The sequence below is a fragment of the Phalacrocorax carbo genome, chromosome Z (genome assembly GCF_963921805.1).
Source record: "Phalacrocorax carbo chromosome Z, bPhaCar2.1, whole genome shotgun sequence".
In the NCBI taxonomy this organism is placed as follows: domain Eukaryota; kingdom Metazoa; phylum Chordata; class Aves; order Suliformes; family Phalacrocoracidae; genus Phalacrocorax; species Phalacrocorax carbo.
The window spans coordinates 29,780,759-29,799,001 of record NC_087548.1 but is presented as its reverse complement, the minus strand read 5'-3'; the positions used below and the strand labels follow the sequence as shown (position 1 = coordinate 29,799,001).

Sequence of the window (18,243 nt, the reverse complement as noted above, 5' to 3'; positions counted from 1 at the left end):
GTGCAGAAGTATGGCTAACGCTGGGGTAACTAGAACAACATGGAGGGCTCCTGAGACGGGAGAGGCGGCACAGCTTCCCTGAGAAGGATGCTCACCTGCCTCACCTCGAAGCCACCGGCACTGGAGGGGCACACTAGCCCTTGGCCACGCACGCACGCCTCAGAGGGGCCTGCGATAGCCCTGCCCAGCGACCTGCGCCCGCACTCCAGCCCACCAGCCGGTAGGTCTCCCGGCCGGGCGGCAAGGTCACCCGCCCCACCCCGGCGCCGGCCCACAACCAGCCGGGAGGGGCCCCTCAGCCCGGCCTCCAGCGCCCGGGGGCGGCGAGCTACCTCAGCTCCTCCAGGGGCGGACCTAAGATGGCATCGCCTCGCACCTCCTCCTCCTCACCCGCCGGGGCAGCGGGAGAGCCCCACGTGGAGCCGGCACAGTCCCCCCGAGGCGGGTCGGAGCTGCAGACTAGAGGCGGCGGGGCCACCCCCTCTCCGAAGGCCGCAAAAGGGCTGGAGACGGCCTAGCCGCGGCGGGGAGGGACGGCAGAGGGGCGACGCCGGCCGGGCGAGGCCGCCACCGGGCGGGGCGCTGGGCACCGGGGGAGGCGGTGCCGCAGCAGCCACCACCGCCGCGCCCACGGTCCCCCGGGGCCGCTTGCCTCGGCTCAGCCCTGCCCAGGTGCGCTTTGCCTGGCGCAGGTGCTTAAATAGCGGCGCCGGTTGCGCCGCGGCAGTCCTTCGCGCCGCGGCCAGGTAAGGGGAGGGCGCTCGGAGCCCTTCGCCGCCGACCTTTCCCCGCACCTGCTCCGGGGCCGTGCCGCGGTGCGTGAAGGTCGCTCCGCTGCCCGCCGCTACGGCTGGGCTCTTCCTTTTGGCCGCAGGGGCGGCATAGCCCCCGCGTTGAAGAAAGCGCCAGGGGCCGGCGTGAAAATGGCGGGCGGTCGCTGGCCGCTCCTCCGGGGGCAGTGGGGGGAGGCCGGGGAGCGGCGGTGTGCGAGGAGGCAGGGCGCGGTGCGCGGAGGAGGGCCCCCCGGCGGGCAGGCGCTCTGTCGGGAGGGCGGCTCGTCCGCCGGTTGCCCCCCGGGACGGGGCCGCGGCGGGCGGGTGGGCTTGTGCCGTGTCTGCCCGCAGCCGCCGCCAGCTCGGCCCTGTCGCTGCCGTGTTCCTCACTCCCCTCAAGGATGGCGGTTAGGGCTGTGCACCGCGTGTCGCTTATCCAGGGCTTAAATGTCCTGGGGTAAGAAAAGCCACTGCTTCCCCACAGTGACCTTTATGCCACTTCTGTGAGAGGAACGGATGTCTCAGAAGGGGCCTCTGCAAATTATTCTACTGACTTTAAATGCTCCCGTTGCTGCTGGTGGCATAGGATGGGAAGGCACTGGTGAGGAGGCTCTTGCTGGGGTGGAAGGCCCCACGTGAGCCAGGTGCTGTGTCCTTGCAGGGAGGTGTCAGACAGGCTGCCCTCCCTCACTCCATCTTGATGCACAGGAGCTGTTCTTTCAGGGCATGGTTCGTCCTGATGAAGACCTTAGTGTGACTTAGAAAATTTAGTGACTTAGAAGGGAACATGCCTGAAGGGCTGGTGAATGAGGAGGGGTATGCCATGGGATGCTGGTTTCCCAGATGGAGCAAAGCTTAATTGCTTGTCCATGAGTTGGCTATGGTTAATGCCCCAGGAAACTGGGACAGGAAGGCTTTGGGCAGCTTTTGGAGTCCTGCATCTTCCTGATGGTCACGCTCATATCCTGTCAATGGTCTGTAAGTCTCTTTGCCTGTGCCTTTTGCCACTTCAAGGTACATCAGCCCCATGGGACAGACCTTCCCAGAACTTGCTCTGTGTTGGGTTACCTGTTTGAAGAGCCAGCTCTGGCTTTAACTATGTCTGTCTACCTTCTCCCCAGACTCCCTGCAGGTACTCCAGAAGACAGGAGCTGCTTTGTCCCAGCTCTTGTGTGCCGCCAGTGTGTTGTGTAAAAACCATCCCACGCGCATGGGACCCTTCAGAGCGTGTTGTTGAATGTAGGTGCTGTCCTAGCTGCCTGCATGGCATCCAACCAATGAATTACCCAACTTTGCTTTGCAAGCCCCTCTCTGTGTCCAGACACCCTTTTGGGGTCCTTGCATCCAACCATGGCATCAGGACTGTCTTCGCTGCCAAAGTGGGTGGGGAACATTTGTGGACCAGCTTTTACTCTAGCTGTTTTTTTCTTGTAGCCCACATGGATAGTAGTTGGCAGCTTCTTCACAGTGCAGTTCTGTCTGGTGCAGGTCAGAATCCCTGACTCTGCTGGTTTGTGATGAGAAGGGTCCCTGGCGCACGTGTGTCTGAAGACGGGCAGGATTCATCCCATTTTCTGGAAATTTCTACTGCAGCTGCTTTCCAGCACTTCTCCGGACATAGACTCCTGTGGCACCTGCAATGGTCGTAAATAACAGCATAGCGGTACCATTCTTACGCTGTGAGCTGTCAAAATCATTTTGTGAAACCATATAGGCAGAGTTTCTCTGTGGTATCTGCTCCCTGCTTAAGGATCTTTTCCAACAGTGTCTAAATCTTGGGAATCCTCCTGGAATATCAGAGTTGTATGCTCTGCGAGGTGAGAGCGCTGTCAGGCACTAATAAGAGACTGCATACATAAGAGGTCAGACTGGATATATTTGTCATCTCAAAACTTTTTAGTACTTGTAGTCTTAATGTTGCTTGAAAGTAGGAAACTGCAAGTACATCCTGTCAGGGATTTCCCCCTAGCTTCTCATATATGTGAGGAAAAAACACCATGGGGAGGGAAGAGAGTGTGGATGAAGGTGGCAAACTCCAATTTAGTTTAACCAGCTGTGCTCATGGATGGGTACTTCTGCTGAGTGTCAAGCTAAGAGTGTAATTCAGGGGGGAAACTGATATGATAAAGAACAGGAAATAGCATGGGTACAGTCACAGATGTGGATGGAGGGGGAAATCGGATACAGAGAGTGAGAGCAAGTGGAGAGCCATTCATGTTGTGACATGGAAGTTACACTGAATGAAGTTGAGAGGACTTTTCCTTCAGGTACCTTGTCCTATCAGGAGTCTTGGTTTAATTTTAAACCTGGGAAGGGCGGAAGAAAAATATCACACAATGGCAGTGGCAACTTTCTGGTAGCAGTTCAAAAATTGGAGATATGGGTGAAAGCACTTAAACTGAAAACTCTTGAAAAGGATGGCTTGTGACTTCTAATGGGGTCTCCATTGTGGACTACAACTGACAGGGTATTGTAGTTTTTGAAATAACAACACAGACTAGACCTGATCCTTCTGTTTGAAATTATTTGTGTGCTTTTGCAAGTGAAAGAGCAGAATGGGGCCTACTCTGGGAAACATAAAGCAGAGGGACAGCAGTGTTTTAATTCTTCCAATGCTTTTTTCTTTTAATCCTCAGTTCCTGAATTCATATGACTGCATGAGGCTATCAAATTTCATATGAGTAAGGGGGAATAAATCTATAGCCCTGGTGTTTGCTGTGGAAATCTTGGACAATATGAACTCTGAAGGTTCAAACTGAAAGCAAAAAGTCCCAGTTTCATCATTAAAAACTTGTATTTTAAAATCCTTGGAGTTGTCCGTAATGTAAAAGTTGTATTACAAGTGTTACACAGAAAAATGACAAGAAATTGTGATGTTATTTCCTGTTCTATATACCTCACATGGGCCAGACTTAAAAAAGGGCAAAGCACTATATCATATAAGTTAAGCTCATAACCAGACTTCCTTTACAAGCTGTGTTTCCAATTCCCTCTTCCCTCATACTTAACTGCCTCCACACTACTGGATTTTGTTCTAGCAGTTTCTGATCTGGTATTTCCGTGTCTGCTCTCAGACTTGGAGTCAATACGAAGGGAAAATTCCCTTATGTCAATATGCCTGTGGAGATACCAGATCTAATGGAAGTATTTCAGGCACAAAGTCAATATAAGGCTTGCTTCTTTCTTAAAATAATTCTTCTTGAAACACAAGAAATAAAGCTTAATCTTGCATTGGGTTTTCTATTAATATTTGGTGGTAGCGTAAATGACAATTAGTCCTCCCTTGGATGTTGCAGCATGAAATATGTGGCTTTCATCTTCAAAGCCACAACAGACTGTTCTCAATGTTCCTTCTTTTGTGGCCTGAAAGAATTAAGAAAATATGCACATGCTTAATTTCTAATGTGTGTTTTAATTTAATCTCATAACAAGAAGATTGGTGGAAGAGAAGCAGGCGCTGTGTTGGAGTAATGACAACAAATCTCTAGATTTTTCTTTTTAAGGGCTAAATGTTTGAGTTTTTTTCCCTTCACATTATTTCGTTTTGTCCTAATTTACTTGTACTTATGTCCATGTTTTCTTTCCTCGAGGGAACTGGAAAGAAAGGATTCAGAGTTCTCTCTAATTATAGTGTATTGCTGTAATAATTGTTAATGTGCCTCAGCAGAAAAATATCTCAAGACAGTTGTGACTTAAACTGGACTTTGCTGCATTGGTTTGCTGGGTTTTGGGTTTTTTTTCTATTTCAGAGGCCCTTTACTAGGTTTTGTGCATTTGTTGGTAGGTCAGTAAATCTGAGTCACCTCAGATCAATCGTGAAGATCGGGGAAATTTCTAGACCTGAAGGAGCATATGCAGTTATGAGAAACAATTTTGTTACCTTAGGAAAGACTAGTGAAGTCAAGGAAGGAGTGACCAACCCAATCCGTTTTCTCTGCTCAGAAATAGAGCCTTCAAACTGATTCCAGCTAATGCAGTATTGAAAGTGTGCTTGGTTAAAGGTCTTCAGTTTGAAATCTATCAGAATTCCTTCAATTTCCATTTTGTGAGATACTGTCCTAGCTTTAGTGCTCTTTATAACCATGGTGTTTTTCCGGACTTCGTTCAGACCAGCGAAGAAACACTTTGCAGACATAGTTTACAAACTAACTGACTGCAGTGATGGGATGCATTAAGGAAGGCCATCAGTTTTGTTCTTCAAGATAGCCAGCTGGGAGACTTTGTGGCTTCCTGCAGTGGCCTTCTTGCCATGTGGTGCAGCCTGTTTCCTCGCCCATCGAGCCTCATGCTTATCGAGCCTTTTACCTGCATGCTGCTTTCTGCCTTCTGTGCTGCTGAGGGTCTAGTTTGATGTTCAGCAGTAAAACATCTAATAAACTTCATCGTTCATATATCTGCTCAGCCAATTCTTTAACTGGGTCCTGCCTTTACAAGTGGCTAAGTAAAGTGACTCGATAGATTGCCTTGCATTGCAGACAGATAATTATGTCTTTGAATGACCAGTGGATTTTATGGTTGTGTTTTTTCATCCCAGTGGGGCACTGCAGTTACTGGGGAGTGAGGTGAGGTTTGTTGTGGCTGACACATGTTCAACAGTTTGCTTCCAGAAATCACGTAATACTTTGTTTTTCTTGTGGAATAACTGTTGTTGAGGCATATGTAAAAAGGATTCAATCTAACTTCATTTTTAGCTTCTAGTCATCTGAATTAGTAGCAGGGCAGTGGAAGCTGGTAGAGGAAAGGCTGAAGGTTAACTAAGAAAAGGCAGGAACTAAGCTGATTCCCTGCTTCCATCTGTGACAAACTCCTCCGGTCCCTATATATCCTTCCTGATGCATCCAAGTTGTAGATGAAGTGGTCTTTCATGGGAGACTGCTGGTGAGGGGAAGAGGGCAGTGTTAAAACAGTGCAATATGAGAATGCTTAAGTACCTCCTACACTTCAGAGGGGATAGCTTTCTCATAGTCCATACAGGCTTGCTATTTTTCATAGCCTGAAATTTTCCTGGCTCTCAGGTTGGCTTTTGATGGATGGTAGCCGCTTGGACTGAGGTCTCTGTGGTTGCTAGTCACTGTGGTATGGAGTACAGGTGTCCATCTGAGCCCTGTAGGCTAGAGTGTCAGTGCAGCACAAATTCCCTTGTGCATAATGGCAGAAATAGTTTTTTTCCTAGAGCTCACTGAGTGGCACTCTGTCCTAACTTTCACTCAGGCTTTCCCTGCAACAGTTTGTCCACATCCAGGCTTGTCATCCATACTATCATATGGACTTTTATTGGCCTCAGCACTACTTTCTGTTTTCTTCTGTTTTACTTCTGAATCTAGACTCCTATGGGCTCAGAAGCCTTCTGGGAGCCACTGTTGTTATATTTCTTTTTAAAGCTTGGAGCACATACAAAGGATTCAGGAGTAGGGAAAGTGGAATGGAAGTGTGGGAGCAGTATGCTTACCAGCTCTAACTATGGAATCAGTGAGACTTGAAGTACACAGTCTTTTTTCTTTTTTTTTTTGCCTTTCAGAACAGAACCATAAAATCTTCTGTGTACTTACTCTTGCAGCTGTATAGGGCAGGAATCTGATTTAAGGAGAGAAACAGAAAAGTCTTTATTGCTTGTGGAAGGCAAAGCAGATTTGTATGCTTTGAAAAGGTATGTATTAGAAGATTTACTTGCTAAAAAGTCCAATAGTCATCAATACTCATTTGCATTCAGGTTCTTTCTCTCTGTCACTTCCTGCCATTCACTACAGAAATTTCCCCTAGCTTTCTGTTTTCAAGGGGAAAGCTAGCATGTCCTTGTTCCCAAGATTCAGCCTTTGAAAATAATGTCCCCTTAATCATGAGACTGTGCGACTAAAGAAATAGTTCATTTAGCTGTACAACAGCAATTACAGTTGTTTTCAGTCTAACTGTAAAGCAAGTTCTGTCTTTTCATCGGCATTCAATGGCAGCAAACTTGATTAGGCCCTTTAATCCATAATGAAGGTACTACAAAACAGAAAATACACCAAGACTGTACCATACAGGCTGTGTAGCAAATGCAGAAGTTAATATTATAATATAGCTAGTCCCACTGGTTTTTTTTCTTCTTTTGATTTGTGTATTTTCATATTCACAGATCTACTGTAGTTTTCTGCCACTTAGTGCTAACAGGAAAAAAAAAAAAAAAAAAACACAAAAAAAACCCCAACTGATCTGCTTGAGGAGATTCTGTTGTAATGTATCCGGTGGCTGTTCCTGCACCAGGAGGTGAAGGAAATACTGGACAACACGGGAAACTTATTTTTTTCCTTTTTGTTTTTGGAGCTGTGTTGCTCTGCGCTGGATTCCTGCTTTCAGTCTTTATTCTCCAGTCGTGCCCATCTGGAACTTTCAGTGACTGTAACGAGGTCCTTAAGGCTGCTGGGCCTGTCCTAGCTGTAACTGGACTGGTTTGTGTTTTACTGGCACGATCAAGGGCCAGGCTGTATATAAGACAAAGACATTTGCAAAATGAGCAGGTGTACAGCCTTGTTTTTTGTCGTGGGAGCTGTCAGTTTGCCCAGTTTCTCATTTTTGGATTCCTGTTTTTAACTAGTGGTATGCTAATTAGCATCCTGGGCATTTGGGTTCCTGGCTGCAGCCCCGGATGGCACAGCAAACAGCTGAACCACACCGGCAGTTCTGATGTGGACCTCCAGGGCTGTGGATTCCTGTCACTTCAAATCATGGGACCGTTAATTGTGCTCACTGGGTTGTGTTTCTTCGTGATAGCTCATGTTAAAAAGAAACAAAACTTAAATCTCGACCAAGAATCTTGTGAAAATGAAGAACATCCTCAGAGCCCTGAATCTTTTCAGGTGACAGTAGGTGGGTAAATAACGTGTGAACTTTACATTTGAGAGTTAGTAGGGGTGTTCTTCCCCACCAAGGATTTACCTCTGAATATTACTCATTTGAGCTCTAAGCATGTCAGTTCTGGCATGTCAAACCAGCCAAACCAGAAAAACATTGCTTTGTCTCATATGTCTTCTGTATGGTGAGTTCAGTTACCTTTCCCTCAAAGACAAAACATCTCCTTTGGCATAAAAAGAAAGGTCTGACTGTACAGAAGCCGCCATGTAATCTAGCACAAATGAGTCCAATCCCGCTTCCTTTCCCAAAGGGTGTAGCTAACACTGCAAATCACAGGTCTAATGACTTCTGTGACTATATTTAAGGTTTATCTGAGCCTTGAGTTCTGACCCCTTAGACAGGAGAATCTGATTCATAAGCAGTGTATTGAATTTTTGTTTTTTAATCATGGCCACATCTTCCATCAGTCAGAGATGTAATTGCGTAGTACTTGAGTAGTATGTTAGCAGGGAATGCTCCCCTGTATATTGCAATGCTTTTAATACCCCATGAATACATTCTATGCATAGATTATTCTGATAACTTTCTAGCTCTCAGAAAGGATTGATGGGTCAATCATAGTATTCCTTGACTGTCATCTGACTGACTGGACTTGAAATCCATGATGCAAAACTTTTTTCTTTCTGCCTGTCAAACCAATGTACAGACCTGTAACCTGGCAACCCTCAGAAAACATAAGGGTTTAAAGTTGGCTTTCCAGCCACCAGGATAAATCAAAGGATCGTAGAAAGGAATTCAGATTGTCTTTAAAGGCAAGAAAGCAAAGTTAGTGGATTCCTTTTATACTTCCGTCAGGAAAAGCAAAAACTGAAACGCTGAGGCCTGGTTGGCATAGTTGACATTCTGCAACAGTGGTGACATGGCTAGAAAACACCCCCTCTTCACTCAACATTTTTGATGCTCAGTAACTGATACAATCTGTTTAAAAAAAAGAAAAAAATTGAAACTCCTCAACTACAAATTTGAAATTGGTAGATATGCTGCACAGTATACTTAATAGTGAATTATGTATCAATAGTATTGTGGTTCTAATGTTAGTAGTGTGCCTTCAGCTGTGAGTAATTTATTAGAGAAACTGTCATGGCACACAAAATCAGTCATGAGAACCATTAATGACTTGAATACTTTTGTTATAACTCTGCAGAGGATGTGGAGAACTTGAACTGCCCTATTTTACATATGTGAGGAAAACTAAATACTTGTCTACCCTTAAAGTGAGCCGACAGTAACTGTCCTTTGCACTTCCAGTTTCTGAAGACAGCCAATAGTGAAGAGGTTTGTGTCTCAGCTAGATGGAACATTCACCCCCCAGCTATATTTTCTAAATTAAGTCTTCCATTTATGAATATGCTGCATCTTTATTTTGGGAGAAGTTTGGTTTTGAACATACCTCCAACATACTTGAACAGCCTAGAAAATAACAGTTCCACATTAGGATCATTGCACTTTATCTTAAAATGTAGACAAGTAGACATACTGTAATTCCAAGGACAGGAAATATTCTAAGATACTGTTAGAATAAACAGTGGTGCTCAATTTTTCAGAGGTGGTAACTGGTGTTTTTTTTTCTAGGTGATGCTGTAATGGTATTCCCACCTCCACCACCTCCTTATTTTGCTGACCCTCTGTCACCAACTATGACACGCTGTCTTATGTCAAGTGATTTGCCTACAAGTGAAAATCCTCCACCATACCACTCTATCTTCAGTGATGGGTAAGATTGTTTTCTTCTCTGTCTTTGGAAACCTGAGATGTTTCTCAAGGTATCTAAGACCATGTTCTTAAATAATCTCTGTGAACTGACTCTTTACTAGGCACTACAAAGTTTTCTAGTGTATCACTCGACTTCAGATACCTCACTTGAAATGGCATTACAATATCATAGTATAAAAGGGGAATCACAAACCACAGAGTGTCCTTCATGAGGGTTAAACTTTGAAGTGAAAACTAAGTCTTAAATCAGTGACTTTATTTAAATAGATCAGATTTCTTCCATAGATCATCTAAGAGAAGGTGCCCCTGACAGCAGTGTCTTAGTGGCATGATACCCCACACTGGCAGATTTTAGGAAGCCTCTGCAAAAGCAATGCAGTGAGCTCTTCATGACACCTATCCACTGGCCTTGTGACCGTGGAAACACCACTTTAGTGTGTTCTGTTCTTCTCCCTGTGACCCTTATCTCGCTGCCTTAAGGAAGTAAGACCTGCTGTGCTGGTCTGCCTTTTTTCTGCTGTGGCAGTGTGTCGAGATAAAAGGATATCTTGATATTGCAGAAGAAGAGCAGGAAGGCTCTAGGGAACTTAAAGGGGATGTTAGAATGCCAACTTCATCTCAAGGTGTTGTACTTAACCCGTGCAGCCATTCTTCCATACACTGAGTACAGCTGATTTGCTAGATGCTACCACCACCAAGCTCAGGGAGCAAGAGCTGCTGACTGACTGAAGAGTTCTCTGCACCACAAGAGCTTGCTGGGTTATTTATCCCCTGTGTGTTACCACCAGTGGGCTGCTAACTTGAGGGTGGAAGAGCTTACTGCAAGGGCCACATACTAGGAGCCAGAACTAGATCTGGGCAGGAGAGCTAGATGCCCCAACTTATTTTCAGGCCCTTAATGATACAGAATTGACTTGGCTTTACATTTTGGAAGGTCCTGTGCCAGCTTATTTTTGATCTGTGAGTCAGTAGGTGGTTTGGGACTTCTTCATTGGATGACTTCAGTTTACAAGATTGAATCTGCAGCCTCCTAAGTACCATTATTGCAGCAAGAGGCCCAGCCTGCCTGGCTGTGTCCAGTCATAGTAGTTGTCAGGCCATTGCTTTAATAGCTTTCCACTATACTCCAGACTTCCCACTCATATGAGGCAGTGTTCCATGACCAGCTGTACCAGCTGTGTGCCTCATGTCGGTACTCTTTCAAAACTCTAGTGCTAATCTTCCCTTTGAAGCAAGCAAACATGAACCCTCTTCCTGCCCAAAGACCTAAATGCCACAGGAGGAAGATACTTTTGTTAGCAATGGTGCTTATTCTTGTCACCATGCTGTGTGCAGCCATGTCTGTGGTTTTTTAGTCATCCTTTGAAGTATACCTGGTAGTTTCTTGAGGCGCTGTGCAAAGGCACACTGTTCTCTGGTCAATCACCATCACAACAACTCATTATTTTCTATTTCATACTGCCTTCCTCCAAACATTTTTCCCCACCTTTGCAGACGGCAGATGCTTCCTTTTGTTGCTATTACGACAAGCCAGGCTGTCCTTCTGCCTTTCCTCAAAGTAACTGTTTTTTAACATAGCATAAACACATCTCTCTAAAAACCTACTCACTCTTTCTTACTACTGTACAACACTCTAGTGCACAGTGGGACTGGCCCCAAACAAAAAGATGATCGTGTACATACCACCTAAGGAAGTGAGACACTCAGTGTTTGGTTGCCACTGACTGAGGTCCGGCTTGAGGTTGATGACTTGTGCTGAGGGATGCAATGCCTAATAAACCCTAGCTACACACATAATTCATTCAGTTTGCTCCTTTTCCACTTAAGTTGTTTCAGAGAGAGTACTTTTTGTGCAAAGCTGATGAGAATCTGTTGACTACTCGGTGCCCTAAACACCTGCCAATTCCAGATGACGTTGGGGATCAAGCAAAAGTGCTTTCCAGAGAGCAGTGGCTCTCATAACCAGGCACAAACTGTTGTGTGAAAACACATTGTATTTTGTGAAGTATAAAAGTCTTTGCCTGTTCTTAGGCTGCGAGTGAAATATATCAGCTCTCAGAGCTATACTACTGCAATTGAAGGAGACACAGAGCAATCAGGAGAGAAAAAAAACTCCTGCTGCTGAAAGAAGGAATTTACATGAAGTCTTCCTATTCTTACTGGACTGGGTGAAGGCATCCACAGCTGGAAGGCGTTTCATATCAGCTGCAGCTAGTCCTGGAGTTAGGCACCACACTGATCCTGTCTGTGCTACAGCTCCAGCGTATGCTCTAACTCCCTTCTGGTATGTACATCCCAGATGTACATACAAAGCAAATGGTTGTGTGACTTGCCCTGAGTGTGAACCTGGACCTCTGGTAGCCCTGAGACAGCCAGTTCAAATATGGTCCATCGACACCCTTAAAAAACATTTCCATTTAAATACATTTAGAACAGGCTGGAGTGGATAACTGGGAGAAATATGGGAACATACCTGAAAGCTGTGTTCTGCTGCAGCCTTACAAGCAGCTGACAGTGACACTTGTACCACCTCTCTGTAAAAGTACAATGCACAAAACTGGAGGCCACTAGTCCTCTCTACCGTATAATTTCAGGCCTTGAGTTCACATGTGGGCTGCCAGCCCATGTGCTTGGTAAAACGCGTGCGTTATCAGAGGGTGTGAAAGAATGCAAGCAGCACATCCTGCACTGAAAAAGGAAAAACAAAGGATGGTGGGGGAATGGCAAAAAAGTTCCTTGGACTTCCTGTGGGCTTTCCCTGCTGGTGCACATACCAGGTGACCCCTTCTTCCTTCACCCATTCTCCTACAAAATCTCTTGCAGCTGGATCAACTGCCCAAACCCACAAATGTCCAGTTCTGGTGCTCTGAACTTTGTATTTGATCCCGTCAACTCCACCATCTTTGAATGCCTGTCTGGACTTCTCTGTCTTGTGAACATATGTGCACAAAGAGGCAGTTGGTAGCCCAGCTTGTTGGGGCAGTTTCTAGTGAAGTGGACAAAACACCTCAACCTTGGATGCCGGAACCCTGGCCTCCTGCTTTGGCATTCTGTGGCTGGCAGCGCTGTAGCTGTTGCCCTTCCATACTCCCCAGGGTCCTCCTAGAAACCCTGTGAGTTGATACCATGTCTGGGTATTTCACTCTATAGTGCTCTCCCATAGGTCAGTACCTAGTAGCAGCCATAGCATCTTGACTAGTGCAAATTAGTTTCCAAGGTCTATCACGGAGGAGCAGCAGTGGCCTTGTTCCTCCTAACATGGTGCTATGGTTGAAGATCCCAAAGCTCCAGCTTCAGGGAATACCCTTTTCATACGTGGGTGGTTTCTAGGCAAACATGATTTGCCTCTTCAGTCATTGCTCCATGTTCTGTCAGCAAGTGCTGTGGTGGAGGCTGTGCTGGATGAGAGAGCTTGCAGGAAGCAAAGTCACAGTCTGATCCTGGTTTGGTTGGGTTTTTTCCTGCAATCTGTTATATAGTGCTTCAGCATTTGTCTTGTAGTATGTTCTCTGTCCTGTAAACACACACCCTCACACACCAGTAACAGCACTGAAGATGAGGTGCTCTGTGTTCCTGCTCCTCACACAGTATTGGTGAGGGTACAGATGCATGCACAAAGGCAAGAGTCAGCTCTGGGAGCAAGTCATGAGGAACAAGTTCTTCACTTTCCTTGGGAAGCAGCTGAAGCAATATGCTGAGGGTCAGCTCCAGCACAAGACAAGCAGGGTGCCAGAACCATAATGGAACAATCAGTGGGGATCCAGTTATGATGGTCAAACAAGGGCAGTGAATACTTGGCTGCCCTCCTTGTCTATCACTGGGAGCTTAGCAGTCTAGCTGTGTCCACCTGCTTCTGTTTCTCCATCTCTGAGCAGGAACGCTACTCCTTACATCTGTCACGGGTTGCTGGAAAGCGTAATAAAAGTTTCAAGTTGCCTTTCGTGTAAGATCTCAAATGGCTAAGGGTTGTGTTTTGCCATTCAATTCTAAGTCTAGTAACCGTCTCTCATAAGGGAAGCGGACAGTGTGTATGTGATAGACTACAAAAGGAAAGATACATTAGGAGCTAAGGATCAGAAGAAGATTTAATAAGATTGTGAGATAGCCCTGCCAGAAGCAGCTAATACCCGTAAGCCAGGCTGTGACTGGTGATGTGAAAGGTTAGAAGTGAGCTTGTTTGCCCTTCCCGTTTGAAGGAATAGAATTTTCATATGAGTCATAATGTAGCCCATAGAATGAAATCCTAATGCTTGTGCAAGTCTGTGCTTCAGGGGATTTTAAGGAGTGTGTGCATACATGTATGTTTATAAAAGTCAAGTGGAGTTTCACACACTGTAGAAAAATTAATTATGCTAATATGCAGTTTTGTGTTTTATAGAGCACAGCTTGCAGATGATGAAAGAACAGCTGCTGTTAGAGACTATGAAACCATTTATACAATTTCTGGAAGCAGCTCACCTTCAGATATTTTACCGATGCTATACCTCTCCTCTGAATCACCTCCAAAATATGAAGAAAAAGCATCAATAACAAATAATGAGTATTCTCCATCTTCTTCAGCTATTTCCTTAGCCACATCTGACACCAGCCCATAGAGGACTGTCAGTTAGACTTCATTTTTGAATTTAATTGTACACTCAGATTTACAATTTTTGAATTTATTTGCATTTTGTAATAAAAGCAATAATGTTGGCTGTGTCTAAGTTTTCATCAAAAAGCATAAATGATGAATTTGGGTTTCAAGAAATATTAGGTAATGCTGGGCTTCTGAGCAAGTCGTCTGAAGGGATTCAGTTCACTGCAAGAATGTTAAATGCTCATCTTGTTCTGTTACAGATTCAGTTTCTATTTTTAATTGTTCTTTATATAATGGAGGCACTAAGTAGAGACCAACTCTTTTGCTTATTGTAATTAAATCTGTTTGGAGCTTCGAAAAAGAATAATTAGGAAGTGTTTTTATTTCTATTTTTATATCACTTTTGTGGAAAATACTTGTTTGCATAGTTATTGACTTTATATGTACTCTAAGAGCATTGTGTTTAAGATTGGGACCAACTATGTTATGGAGAACTTAAATGGTTACTTTTTGGTCTGCCTGGTAACAAACACTCCATAGCTTAATTTAGACTCTGGTCCTTATATAAGTATAATCCCTGTGAAAATCAGTTTTAGCCAGCAGTTAAGAGCCATAAGGCAAAACTGAGGATACTTAATAGGCTAACAGTGTAACTGTGGTAATGACTGATTTCAAGGGGATTATACTGCTGTTAAATATCATCACTCGTGGTTTGTACAAGGAGTGCTTATTTGTAAGGGTGAGTGCCACTCAGCAATGGTATCTTCCAGGTGCAGATGTTACTTACCAGCAAATACAAGAGAGGCAGTTTCATAGAAACACATGCAACAGATGTTTTTAACTGACAGCTCTTCACAGACCCTTCAGAAATACAGCCCTCTTAGCTCCTCTTTCCCTGTGCAGCCCCTAAGTTAGTGGTAGCCGCCCACCTTCAGGACGGAGTGACAACAGGTTTGACTTCTATTTTGTGAATGTTTGCACCGATTCCTGAACTGAAGGATTTGCGTGTAGTAGGTAAAAGTAATTAGCAGGAACTGAGTTGCTGCTGACCTTTGAGGCTTTACGACTTGCTGTGAACTGAGAAACAAGGTGGCAGAGCTATTGTTTGGGCTTGGTTTAGCATGGTGAACTTACCAGCGTTAAAACATCTTGCAAGAGTGATCTCTGTCTTGTTCAGCTGAGTCTCTGAACACCTGCATGCTCTGGGACCTCAGCTACACCTCGGCTTGTCTTCTGCCATGCTGAATTTCAGGGAGCCTGGCTGTAACAGAATGCCAAACTTTGGATTAAGCGCTCAAGTTCTCTGCAGTGCCTAGGGAAAGGTGATTGCCTCGTGTCATCTTATGAACATGCCTCTCACCTGCAGAGTTCTTGAGAGACATATTCAGGAACTGTATTTGGCCATTTATTTCCACCTCTGCATTGTTCTCTCAGTTATGCTAGGGCAGATCTTAGTGCAGCCACATAAATACAAACCAGCAGTGAGGGAGGTATGTTTAGCCAGCAACAGAGCTGAGGGGCTTATGCATGCAGAGTAATGAACAAACACGGCACAGAGAGGGATTTAGTATGTGGGAGCTGATTAAACTGACGTGACTCAGCCATGGGAAGCGTCTGTATGAAGAATGGGGATCCACAAAAGCCAGCAGGCATTTTGTCCTCTTTTCTGTCAAGTGTTTTTTACCTAATGAGTTTTTCAAGGATGCTGTTCCTTGAATGCCTTCTGTATTCCAAGCTATGGTTTACCGTCTTTTTAAATTTTTTTTAAAGCTTTTGTTTCTAACCTGATTTTTAACAGTGGTGCCCACTGCCCTGCACAATTTATGCATACAAAGCCTTGCACATGTCAAAGGAGCTTCTCTCTCTCTCTGGATTTATCATGATGTTATATAGCAAGTACAGAAGCTGAAAGACCTAAAAGATCCCATGCAAACAAGGCCCCATGTTGTCTTTGTTCTGTTTGAATTACAAGTGAACAGTAATTTGCTGAAAAGGTTAAACATCAAAAAGTGTTAACAAATAGATCTTGAAATATGTCACCAGATTTAAAAAAAAAAAAGTATGGTCGCATCTGATTGCTAACTGTAAAGGTATTGACCTGTTGTGTTGCCTGCAGTTTGCTCAATCAGGTGTTCCAAGGTGTACCCAAAAGACCAGACAATCCAGTAGAATATGTTGACTCTGAGCTGAGTCCTCTGGAACTGAAACATGATCTTGTTGTTTTCCTTCAAGGTTATTGTGTTTTGATCTTCTATTGAAAGTCTCCAGTGTGGATCACTTTATTTCTGAAAGATGGAAAGCATGCTTTTAGAAAGCTGCTGACCTTACTCTTCGGAGTCAGCACCTGAATTTCCTGGGAAGGGTAGGTGTTACCTCTGAAAACAAGGATTGAAAACAGAATTTCTGTATCATTTTGAGAAGACACTTAGGAAATAGTTCAATGTACAGCTGCATTAGCATCTTCGATTTTTGACTGGGAGAATCATTCCTTGAAAACTCAGTGGATGTGCCAGGTAATTATGGTAATTACTGGGTTATGCTCTGCATAACCTGCTCAGCACTGAGAGAGCTAACATAGCCAGGGCAACAGTATTTGCTTACTGTGTTGTCAAAATCTATTTCAGCAAGGTCAGAAAATGTGAGTAAGAGGCTAGCAGATCTGCCTGCACCACTGAAGGCTACCACTGGGTGAACAGCATTAGTGGGAGGAATTTTTGATGTGGGGAGTAGGGGTGAAATGTCTGTATTAGAAAGGAAGCAACACCTTGTAAAACTATAAAAGTAGCTTAAAATAATACAGAATAACGTTTTTATTGAGGAAGTAAGATACTTTACTGTCACACTAATGGTGCTATAACCCCCTTTCTGCCCTAAGGTTAGCTTAAGTGCTTGATGTACAAATACTAGGGAGCAAATCAAGTTGGTTACTGATTCACACTACTTAAACAGGCAAAGTGGGAGGTAAAGATTGCTTATCCTCTGTACATTAAGGTCTCTCTTCCTTGCTGCCTGCACTTACATTGCTCTGCTTCTAACTGCAACACTACAAATCTTTGGATATGAGGATTCATGAAAATAAAAATGGATGCCTCCTCTCTAGAAGAAGTTTCTTCCTGCATCACCAGCAGCTAAAAAAAATGGAAAGCTGACTCGTATGAAAAACAGGTTGCACAGATCTCTGCAATGATACTATGTTTTTAGGATAGCAACACTTACTGGATTAAACCCACCCCATCCTTGCCTTTCATGGTTGGCAGCGCTGTATCCATCTATCCCTTTTCCATCCTACCTCCGTAGAGTCATAGCTCGTGGGGCATTTCTGTATCCAGGCAGACAATTCTGCCAATACCTTCATGTTTCTGCAGTGAATGTGACAGTCTTCATCTAGATCTGGGCTCCTCCCTCTATCACACCTGCATGTATTTGGATAATTAGGTATGGAAACACCTTCATTTTGGTACACCCGCTGACAAGACGACATTCCCTGGGAACATAGAAAATCTCCTTCCAGGTAGATGCTGTTGTGGGCAGCTGTCTGAATCTGCTCCTCACAGCTTATTTACACATTGAGGCTGGCAGTGCAGTAGTACAGGGCCCCAGGGTGCAAGGCCCACTCGTGGTGGTTCTTAGGTACTGCTTTTACACATGTAATTGATGGTTTCCACTAAAGATGCCACATGCAGTTGCCTTTCCCTGGGAAAAAGTCTCTTTTAGTCAAATCATTGTCTCCTTAATCTCCCTTCAATTGAATATTTTGTTATGGAATGACACTTCGTATCTACTCTTTTTAAAGCCAATCAGTGTGCAATACCACGGTGTCATTTTCTCTTATATGGCATCTTCTGCATGTTCTGTGACTAAGTCCCTGACTATATTACAGGCATGTAAGAAAATAAAACCTCCCTACAATGGGATGATAATATGAACAAGTATGTAAAAATTAATAGCAGAAGGAGAGGAGAAAGGATTAAGTGAAGACTTGTCACTGTTTACAAGGATGACTCTTGAAACATGTTAGAGAACTGAGGAGGTGCAGAGCACCACAGAAAACCTGCTTCCAGCAGCAAGTGCTGCAGGTCAAGTGTGCATTGGTGATAGGAAATTATGTAGAAGAGCAGAAAGCAAAGCAGTGATTGTGTTCAGGGGTAAGGTCCCTGAAGCAGATGGGAACAAAACTGTAGTAAGATCTGAAAACAGCACTCATTCTGAAAACCGTACTCGACCAATTCCTTAGGTTTCACAAAACTGTTTTCATTTGTCTGGGAGTTATTCCAGGTAAAAGGGAATGCA

General features: G+C 44.5%; 1 protein-coding gene across 4 annotated transcripts; it reads left to right on the top strand.

Annotated features, from left to right (window-relative positions):
* Positions 1 to 289: 289 nt before the first annotated feature.
* On the top strand, positions 290 to 14,069 carry TMEM171 (transmembrane protein 171). 4 transcript variants are annotated; one of them, XM_064438254.1, is made up of 6 exons: positions 290 to 672; positions 1,895 to 2,452; positions 6,292 to 6,420; positions 6,889 to 7,619; positions 9,237 to 9,378; positions 13,756 to 14,069. In XM_064438254.1, the coding sequence occupies exons 4-6, from the start codon at positions 6,989 to 6,991 to the stop codon at positions 13,970 to 13,972; spliced, it is 990 nt and encodes a 329-aa protein (XP_064294324.1). In that variant the 5' UTR covers positions 290 to 672; positions 1,895 to 2,452; positions 6,292 to 6,420; positions 6,889 to 6,988; the 3' UTR covers positions 13,973 to 14,069. The 4 variants fall into 4 exon arrangements, with proteins under 4 accessions (XP_064294324.1, XP_064294323.1, XP_064294321.1 ...); XM_064438253.1 differs by lacking the exon at positions 1,895 to 2,452; XM_064438251.1 differs by lacking the exon at positions 1,895 to 2,452 and having other exon boundaries at positions 290 to 746.
* Positions 14,070 to 18,243: the final 4,174 nt, after the last annotated feature.

Bases quoted from the DNA above. Each gene is read 5' to 3' on its own strand.
- TMEM171 (XM_064438253.1), top strand. From the start codon at position 6,989: ATGTATCCGGTGGCTGTTCCTGCACCAGGAGGTGAAGGAAATACTGGA. The intron at 7,620-9,236 runs GTGGGTAAATAA...TTTTTTTTCTAG, and splicing joins ATCTTTTCAGGTGACAGTAG to GTGATGCTGTAATGGTATTC. The intron at 9,379-13,755 runs GTAAGATTGTTT...TGTGTTTTATAG, and splicing joins CACTCTATCTTCAGTGATGG to AGCACAGCTTGCAGATGATG.